We start from the raw sequence: 10,761 nt of genomic DNA on the forward strand, positions 1-10,761 counted from the left end.
TATCAAAAGACAAAGCTGTTTAGTTCTCCATCGCAAGCAACCCCTGTCCCAAGGAGTAGTTTCCTAACCTTTCTGGCCTTATACCCAAGGTCTCAGAGGTCCCAACTCTAAATTTCTGAAACACCACACTACTTAGAACCGATTACTTACATTTTAGCATATAAAGTATCATCTCTCTAAGACTGACTACCTCTATTCAGAGTATCTTTGAAGAAATAACTATTTTGTGTTTGTTCTGTTACGAAGTATTTTTCTTCTACGAGTAAAGGGATGGAATTTCATGCATGATCTAGATACTTCTTTTTAGATGGATTCTAATCCATTGCTTTGACCTGCTCCAAATTTCTCATGACTGGGGACTTGAATTTATATAGGTACGAGAATAATTTGGAGTATTAGCAAGCATTAGGTTTGTATAAAACCAATATGCTTCTCCCTTGCTGTACTCCAATGAATGGAACTGGTGAAATAAAACATCAAATTTTAAATCTTGCAGGAAGAAGCGTCAGTATCAAGTAATAATTCACAAAAATAATTGAGGAAAAACTACAGACTTCTACCAGAATGTATTTTAAATGCTAGAGTGTTTTGAAACACAAGAAACAGACTAGCAGAGGCACCTGGGGGGCTCAGTCATTAAATATTTGCCTTCAGCTCAGGTCATGATCCCAGAGTCCTGGGATTCCCCCCACATCAGGCTCCCTGCTCAGCAGGAAGCCTGCTTCTTCCTCTCCCACTCCCCCTGCTTGTGTTCCCTCTCTCGCTATATGTCTCTCTCTCTCTCTAACTAACTAACTAACTAACTAACTAACTAAATCTATGGAAGGAAGGAGCAAACTAGCAGTTTGCATCCTACAGCCTAAATGCCTGCTACAACAATCAACTCTCCTCACAGGAATATAATAGAACCCAAAGCTTTTCAGTCTCCAGAGTACAATCCCTATTTTTTGACAGAAGAATAAAAGCCAAAGTGTGACCAATTTTTGAGAGTAAAGAATCAACAAAAATCAAGTTCAAATATATGCAGATGACAGAACCCACACACACAATTCTAAAGCCCCTATCATAACTATGCTCAAGGATACAAAGGAAAACATGCTTGCAATAACTGAAAAGAACATCTTAGAAAAATGCTCTATAGAAAGAAACAAATGGAAATCCTGGAGTTTAAAAATAGGATACTGAAGTTTAAAAAAGTCTAACTGTGGAGTTCAACAGCAGGTTGAGACATTAGGAGTAAACTTAAAGATAGATCAATAAAAATGATCTAATCAGGAGGTCAGAGGGGAAAATAATTTTTAAAAGGAGGCGGTGGCATTATCTCAGGAACTTATAAAATATCAAAAGATGTAGCATATAGGGAATCAAAGTCCCAGCAGGAGAAAAGAGAACAAAGCAGAAAAATATCTGAGCAAGTAATGATCAAAAAGCCCCCAGATCTGATAAAGACCAAATATTTATAGATTCAGAAAGCTCAACACACACCAGGGAGGATAAATACAAAGACTGATATGTCTAGACAATTATAGTCAAATTGCTGAAAACCAAAGATAGAGGGAAAAACTGTGACAGAATCCGGGGGGGGGGGGGGTGGGCAACGATATTAAAGACAGTGACAACTTTTATGGCCTTCTCATCAGAAGTGAACTCCACTACACAGTGGAACATCATTTATGCTTTAAGGATTTAAAAAAAAAATCAGTCTAGAATTCAGTCTCAAGCAAAAATATCTTAAGAGTAAAGGCAAATAGAGATCTTTTCTGAGCACAAGAATAATGAGAAAGAGACTCTGTCACCAAAATATCTTTAAAGAGGTTTTTAAACTATCAGTTGATTATCTTCAGGGAAAAAAATGAAGCTTATTGGGAATGGTAAGTATCCAACATTCATTTTTCTTTTAATTAACTTACTGAATTCATAGGACAATTTCAAGAAAAGTTTAATATTCTCTTGTGCATTTTACAATAGGTAGAACTCTAGTATGAAGGACAGTAGTGGTAAATGGACCTACAAGGTTATGAGGGTTCTAGATTTTCTATGAAGTGATAGAATATTAAGCTCCAAATAGACTGTAATAAGCTAAGGGTGTATACTGTAGAGGGTGTGTAGAGCATAAACCTAAAAATAAGCAAAGAAATACAAGTTTAAAAAGCTAAGACAGATTAATATGAAATTCAAAAAAAAAAATCAAAAATTCAAAAGGAGGTGGTGGGGGAGGAACTAAAAGAGGGGAAAATGAAAATAGTTGACCCAAATCCAACAATCAAAGTAAATACTCCCAATTAAAGACCAAAACTGTCAGTTAAAAAAGCCTCAACTCTATTTGGTCTACAAAAGATACACTGTTACCAAGGGAGACACAGAAAGTAAATGCTTATAAAAAGACCTAGTGCAAATAGTAAGCATAGAAGGGCTGGAGTGGCAATATTAGTATCAGCTTAAACTTCAAGTAAAGACCACTGTAACCAGACATAAAGAACATTTTATAATGTCGAAAACAACTCCTCAGAAAGACCAAACAATTTTAAATGCATACCAGCCCAATAATGAAACCTCAAACTATAGGAGGCAAAAATGAGGAGAATTAAAGGGAAAAAATGCACAACTCCAACAATACAGATATTAACAATCCTCTTAGCAATGACAGAATTAGACAAAATAAAAATCAGCCCCCAAACAAATAATCTGAATTATCAACTTGCTTAATCTAATGGGTATATGAAGAACCTAACAGTCAGCAACTACAGAATACACATTCAAGTTTACATGGTATATTCATCAAGGTAAATCATATGCAGGGCCATAAAACCCATGTTTCCACAAATTAAAAAAGACTGAAATCACAGAATACGTTCTTTGACCACAGTGAAATTAAATTAGAAGTTAGTAACAATAGCTAAGAAAACCCCAAATATTTTGGAAATCGGACTACACACACTATAAAGTAATCCTTGGGTCAAAAAACAAATTAGAAAATATTTCAAAAACTGAACTATAAGAAAACCATGATCTCAAATTTTGTGGGATGATAAAAGCAGTGCGCAGCCGACAGTTTATAGTGTTAAATGACTATCTGAAAAACAGAAAGGTGTTAAAAAAAAAAAAATCAATGACCTAAAATTCCAATTTAAGAAGCAGAAGACCAAACCTAACCTACAACACAAGGAAAGAAATAAAAAAGAGCTTAAATCTGTGAAACAGAAAGTGGAGAAAATTAATGAGGCCAAGTTATAAAAACTTGGTCATCACCACCAATTTACTTTGCCATTTGTTCTCTCTCATTCTCTGTCAGTCTAATTTATCCATTCAAGATATTCCCCCCCCAAAGAACCAATATTTTGTTTTACTGATTTTTATGTTCTTCTTTTAGCCTACAGTTATTAAAAGGATAACAAAATATTATAAACACTTCTATGCCAATAAATTTGACAACTTAGATGAAAAGGACAAATCTCTTGAAAAAAATCCTCTTACTGAAATGGATACAAGACAGAAAATCTAAGGAAAAAAACTGTACCTCCCCCCTCAACCCCACCCACAAAACCCAAAGACCTATAGCTATTAAAGAAACTGATGATCAAAAACCTGCCCACAAAGCATGCTCCAAGTCCAGACGGCATTCAACCAAACATCAGTGGAAGGATACCACCAACGCTATACTCTTTTCAAAAGTCAAGGACAAGGAAATGTTTCCAAACCAGTTTTATAAAGCAAATACCCTAGAATCACAAAGTGATAAGTAACAGGGGGGTAGGTGTGGAGGTAGTAGATCAATGTAAAGGAAAAATCAGGACTCTGGCAGGCAGGGTGGGCTGCATTTTAAAATACACCTCTTTCAGCAAGTGACTTCTGAGGAAAGACTTGGAGCAGGTGAAGGTCCTTGGGGACGAACATCTCAACAGCACCAGTGCAAAGCCCTAAAATGCAGGAATATGCCAAGAAACAGCAAGGAGTCAAGTGTGGGGTCCTGCAGGCTCAAGCCAGGTAAGTTTATCAACACAACAGAAAGGATCAAACCTCTTCATACTGATGTTAATCGAGTACAATGAGGACCCTGGATTTAGCAACTGTGGGCATCACAGGTGACCTTGGAGAGAGCGGTTCTGTAGGACTTGTAGGGCTGGAGAAAGTTTCGGAGAGAATGCGAGAACTGGACCAAAGGAGTATGGATACCTTGTGACGGTTTGTGCTTCAAAGGGAAAGAAAAAAAATGAGGCAGTACATGGAGAGGGAAGCAGGGTCAAGGGTTTGTTTGTGCTTAAGACGGAAGAATAGCACGTTTACACGCTGAAGGATAGGATCCTGAAGAGAGAAAAAAAGGATTAAGAAAGAAGTACTTGGCCCAAGGTCAGGTACACTGCACACACAGGTGTTGCTCTTACCCTAATGGCCTATTCCAAAAGAATTCTGAAGAATTCTAAAATCAGCCACTGCCATCAATAATTTATGAAATAGTACATGATGAAAACAGATTTGCTATCTCATTAAATAAATGATTAACCTAAATAATTACTAGAGCATTTGTGAAAAAGTTAGACCAAACTCTTAACACATGTCCAAGGTGCCTCTGGTTTCTTTAGTGATTCAATTAAGTGCTCCAAGAGGCTCTTTCTCCTTTTGTTTCTTCTTCATTGCTTTGTGTTTTATGGACAATGTTTGGCTTTCTTTGGGGCACTGAATCAAAAATTCATTTTTCTTGATTCTGGTTCAATTTCATATAATGGCTTTATGTGCTCATACAACTTCATTTCTCAAAGTTTTTTTTAAAAAATGGAGTCTATGGGAAATGCCCCGCGTAAGAATGTGTGCATGGGATTTTATTTCCTGAGGCTGTTGCCACAGATTTTTGGCAGCAAAACTACAGATACTGAACTAATTAAAGATTTAAAACACATTGTTAGGCATTTAGAGCCACACTCAGAAGGTTAATTTAAAAGAAATAATTAGAAAAAGCAAAGCAAAGTCTATACCATAGAGAGTTTTGTAGTAAGAGTCAAGAATCACAAAATGTTTATTAGTTTTAATTACTTTGCTCCCCTAAGCAGAAGATATTAACAACGCACTAGATTTACTGCCAACTTATACACAGTATGCACAAGTCAGATCCAACTCTCAATAAGATTTGATTAGTAAGGTGGGAGGGTAAGAATCCACGAGGCTCTAGTTCTCATTATCCCAATGGAGGAATGATGGACAGAAAAATCAAATCAGGATTGCAGATCCTACAAAATATACCAAAACATAAAGTGGTCCACTAAAGACTGAGCTAAAATGGAGTATAGGGGTCAATATTCCACCTTCAATAACTAGCCTATTTTGACTTATCAAATGAATCTTATAAGCAGTTATGAGGGTTCTTATAATAATGATGACATGATAATTATCTCCACATACTGGATGCAAAAGAGGCATAAGATCAATTTGTTCAGGGTTCTTCCAAAGGGCAGACTGGAGAGATTGAAGGAAGGTTCAAAGTACATTCTGGGTCAATGTAAGGGAATTTTTTAACCATCAGATGGGGGGTGGGGCACAGAACTGGGTGAGAATTCATTTGAATGATCAAAAAAAAGCTTAGCAGAGGCTGCTGTTTTGAATTGAATATACAAATTTTAAAAATGAACCCTTACACACACACACACACACACACACATATAAACTTGGTGTCCAACTTCTTTTGAAAAGTAGCTAACGTAACAGTCATGAGACTACAGGTAACTTATTTTATCTCTTGGAGCTTCAGTTTGCTTATCTGTAATAAGGATATTTTTCCTTCAAGGTTATTTCAAGGAAAAAAAAATATCAATGTGATAAGCACCAGCGTTCCATATGTCTGCAATCAGTTGCTATAATTTTAACAAATTATTAAAGGCTTCCAAACTTGTGCACATCTTGTTAAATAAAGCAATGGTATCAGTCTGAGAAAACAAAATAAGTTTCACATCTGAAGACAGCTGAAGAAGAACTTGTATCTGTTACTTCAAGGAGAGCAACAAAGCTGATCTCCCTGGGTCAGTTTCTTTAAAATGTTATCAAGTGGCCTTTGGTCTCCCAAAAAGTTTCCTCCAACACACTTTGTGTAGAAATCTTCCCTCCCATAAAAACCCTTCTAAATTTCATGACCTTAAAAGTACTTCTCAGTTTGCTGGAATAAACAAAAGACAGGAATTATTAAGATAAAGACTTGATGCAGCAAACTACATCATATTCACTGTAATGTGAAGTCATTAGTTTTTTAAAAAATACCTGAAGCTAAGAAAAAGAGTACATACGTAAGTGCTTACATCCTTTAAATTTAACCTCCAGAAACCAATAAAACATTTTAAGGTCTACACACAGGAAATGCTGAACTCCAAAATTAAACCACGGTAATTTATTATAAATAAATAACTATCCCATCAATAACTTCACTCTAATGACACTTGGAAAGCTTTTCCCTCTTGTGTAGCACTTCTGAAGTTCAGATCAAGTCAAGCTGTTTTCCAGGAATAAAGTAAAGGCACCATCTCAGGGAACTGGAGTTATTGTGTGTTTTACCACTGTTATCTTTTTTTTTCTGTGGAAGCACTCTGTTACACTCTGGTTTTTAGCTTGGTTCTGTTTTTTACTTAAGTTTCCAACTTTGCTTCAAGTTACCAGTTGACGGTCACACAGTGTAATGAAGTTGGTGGATTCGTTGAAATTAAAACCCAGAATCCTCTTTACCACCCTTCTTTTTAAGCACAGATCAATTATTTATGACCAAGTTCACCAACACTATGTTTTAATTTAGGAAGCAGTCCATTTGAAGGCAGCTATAAATAAAGTAAATAGCATCTGGCCTCAGAACTTTTCAACCCCACACAGTACTGAAAGGAGACAGAAGGACCACGAAGCAAATGAAGAATACAGGAGAAAAGAAAAATTAAAGAACAAAAGAAGCCAATATCCACTGAGCTGCTTCTATGCCAGAATCTTCCACACAAAGGATGCTATTTGTTCTCAACCATCTTGACATTACTTCATTTAACTCTCACTATCTCATAAAGGACATACTGTATTCACCTTACTTAAGGCCCTGAAACAACAGATCCAAAAGGCTGACTTGCTTACTGGGGGTCATGGAAAAAGTGAAAAAACCAAGAATCTGACCTGGGATGGTCTGATTCCAAAGCCTGGGCACTTCTTGCCAGTATCAGATGAAATAATTTCTAATATTTTAAAATTGGGGTCAGTTCAGGAATTTTCAAAACAACAAAAAGGAATTAAATCATACTTCCAAAGTGTAACACAAATAGCAAAAAATATCCACAGAACCATTATTTCAACAGCCTACAAGAACTTTAAGTCTGAGGTTGTCACCGTTGTGCCTACAACACAGATGAACCCTATAGAGCAACAGGAAACCTCACGTAGAGAAGGCCTGCAAAGGATAACGCAGCTGTATCCAAAAGCAGGACAAAGAGAAGGTCAAGTACTAAGTAACCTCTTACCTGCTGTACTTCACTTTCTCCATTTGAGATCTTCTCCGTGTAAACAAAGGAGTTGAATATCCGCTGGAGCAAAAAGAAAATGAACAAACATTAGATTTTCTCAAGACAGCCATTTTCCAATGAATATTGTGTGTGTGAATAATTTGTTTACAACACAAACAGAATCAATCAGAAAAGAATTTTATTAAAATTCTGTTACTTTACACCGAGAAATCCATGTATCAGCCAAAGTCAATCACACTTATATAAGCAAATACCAGGCACTTCTGCAGTGAAATAAACCAGATGTTCCACTGTATTTTTCATTTTCAAAAATACATTTAATTATAGATTTCCGGAGCCCATGCCATTTTATCCAAGTGGTATAATCTGACAAAGTTGTGTTTCTCATTTAAATCCTGCACTCCCTGAATGCTGTAATTGTTTACAGACACTAAAATCTAATGCAATAAAGGTCTTTAAAAGGGATTCTTTCCTTATTCTCTCGTGTCCCTGGTCCCACCAGTACCTACCCAATATTATCTATCACCTTCATTACCCAAGCACTCCCTCGGGAGGGTAACATAATAGGGCTTGCCAAATATGTGCGGCCTTAAGATCCAGTTCTTACATGTCAGGAAATGGGACAGCCGTGCCAAGACATTCGTCCAAACTATGACACACAAGCATACACATTCTTCCACTGCTCTCCGCTAGCTGGTAACTACCCCCTCCATACATTGCCTGCATTTAAAACATGCCTGCAGACTTATGACTTTACCAAACCCTAACCATTCCTGAGCAGTCACAAGAGATTAATATATAACATACTAAAGAAATTAGGATCCAAGATAGGTATCTGTTAGAGACACAAAAGAAGAGCAGCGTCCCCCTCATTTACCCTAGAAGTTTAAAGATATCACTGGAATTCTCCAGATGAGTAAGGAGTCAGACTGGAGATGTCAGCCAAAACTTCCCTTTTTCCTTTCTATCCCACTGCCAAGGGCTTGTCAGCATCTGGGACAGCTTCCAGGATAGCCTAGCACACCTGCATGGTTGTGGTGAGGAAGGCAAGTGCCAAGTTTACCAAGTGCTGGGCAAAAGGGGAAAGATAAGATGCTAGGGAGGAGGGTGGGGAAGGAGGGAAGGACTGTGACAGAATGGGATGGAATTACAGTCTGGAAAATTCTAATTACGAATTATCATAATTTTACAAGACACCACTCATTCATCCAACAGATGTTAATTTTCCCTTTCCTTCCTAAAAAGGACTCTGCTGAGGGGTGCCTGGGTGGCGTAGTCAGTTAATGGGCTGACTCTCAGTTTCCACTCAGCTCAGGTCGTGATCTTGAGTCCTGCTTCTGGCTGGGCTGTGTACTCAGAGCAGAGCCTGCTTAAGGTTCTTTATCCCTCTCCCTCTGCCCCTCCCCCCTCAAATAAATCTTTAAAGAAAAATGACTCTGACAGGAAAAGTCCATATTTCTAGTAATAGTGCTAAAGCCAAGGATACTGGCTGCTGTGTAATGAATGCTTACTATGGGCAGACATTATTCTCAGCATGTTTTGTTTTTCTTTTAAATGTCTCCTAAAACACCTTCGTGACATGCACTATTATCTCCACCACACAGCAGAGAAAGCAAGCAGATCTGTTGAGTGGCTCACGCCACGCACATACTGTACCTTTGTGCACATATCCTAGTCCATCTTTATATGGAAATCACTGCAGCTCCAAAGATGAAAAACTACTACCCTGGGAAGTTAAGGATCTTAGCCAGCATCACTTGGCGAGGCTGGAATTGGAACCCAGACCCGGTGCTCCTAACTCTATTGTCTCATGAGAATTTGCCACACAGCTGCCTGACACATATTTAAAAACAAAACAACGGGGCACCTGGGTGGCTCAGTCGTTAAGCCTCTGCCTTCACCTCAGGTCATGATCCTGGGGTCCTGGGATGGAGCCCCACATCGGGCTCCCGGCTTAGCGGGAAGCCTGCTTCTCTCTCTGCCACTCCCTCTGCTTGTGTTCCCTCTTTCACTGTGTTTCTGTCAAATAAATAAAATCTAAGAAAAAATAAATAAATAAAAACAAAACAACAACAACAAAAAAAACAAACTTCTGTTAGGAGCTAATACCCAAACATAATGAAGATCAACTGTCCCTTACTTTTCTCTCCAAAATTCAAAAGGCTCTAAAAATCCAAATTTCACCTAAGACATTTGCTACCAAAATAGGACATGATCTGAATTTATTAGGCTGTAAATCCTAACTCCAACTGATGTGTACTTCTAGCCTTTATTAAACCACTTAATGTGCATGTTCGTTAGTTCTGATGCAGATATATTATTTAATGCATCTGATTATTGGATTCTGCACAAGACCTCACTGGCAGTGTGTTTTTATTAAGGGGTACCAGGATTCTGAATCCTAAGACAGATCCCCCCTCCTTTTTTTTAGACTTTATTTATTTATTTGGCAGACAAATATCACAAGCAGGCAGAGAGGCGGGGGGTGGGGGGGCAGGCTCCCTGCTGAACAGACAGCCGGATGCAGGGCTCGATCCCAGGACCCTGAGATCATGACCTGAGCCAAAGGCAGAGGCTTAACCCACTGAGCCACCCAGATGCCCCAACAGATCCCATTTTGAAAAAGGGATTAGCAACCTGTACGACCTCCATTCCTGTAACTTGAAGTTCACAGTTTTCTGGTGAACATCTTAGCTTAATAGATTTTAACGTTTTTGGAACCTAGGTCACTCCCATCTGCTTCCCAGACCATATTTTTTATACAATGTGATCTTCAAAACTTGCTCAGTACCATGAGAACACTGACTAAAAATTAACATAATTCATGTAGTGTCTCCAGATCTTGATGAGTGTGGTCAATTTCTTACTGCATTTCTGACAATTGTCATCCAGTTGATACAATATCTGATCTATCCTGGAAGGTGCCTGATGGAATAACGCACGAAACAGCCCTGGGAAACACATCTGATCCACCTTGCTCAAGTCAACACCCACCAAGGGCCAAACTTACTATCACACCTGGGGGTGGGATGTTAAAATAGTAAGTGAATTCCTCTCTAGTAATACAGAATCTATGTTGCGAGGTGTTCACAAGGCTGTGTTTCAACCCCTGTTTTATTCGTCTATTATCTTAACAATTATTAAAAATGATTGCTCATTCTTTCATGCAGATCTTTTTGTGGCCTATAAGAATTTTTATATTCTCTGCACTTAATAAATGGGGGTGGATAAAAGAAAATTTTTAAAGTTTTGGATACAGACAGTACTGACTCTGCAGGCTACCTACTTT

At 38.0% G+C, this 10,761-nt stretch overlaps 1 protein-coding gene across 1 annotated transcript in view; it reads right to left on the reverse strand.

Annotated features, from left to right (window-relative positions):
- The window catches only part of CACHD1 (cache domain containing 1), a 206,392-nt gene that overhangs the window by 114,429 nt on the left and 81,202 nt on the right, over window positions 1-10,761 (reverse strand). Inside the window, exon 2 of the mRNA XM_032303323.1 lies at window positions 7,470-7,532. Within this exon, the coding sequence (XP_032159214.1) occupies window positions 7,470-7,532 (63 nt within the window). The remainder of the gene's footprint in view (window positions 1-7,469; window positions 7,533-10,761) is intronic.

This window comes from Mustela erminea, chromosome 10 (assembly GCF_009829155.1).
Source record: "Mustela erminea isolate mMusErm1 chromosome 10, mMusErm1.Pri, whole genome shotgun sequence".
Classification (NCBI taxonomy): Eukaryota; Metazoa; Chordata; class Mammalia; order Carnivora; family Mustelidae; genus Mustela; species Mustela erminea.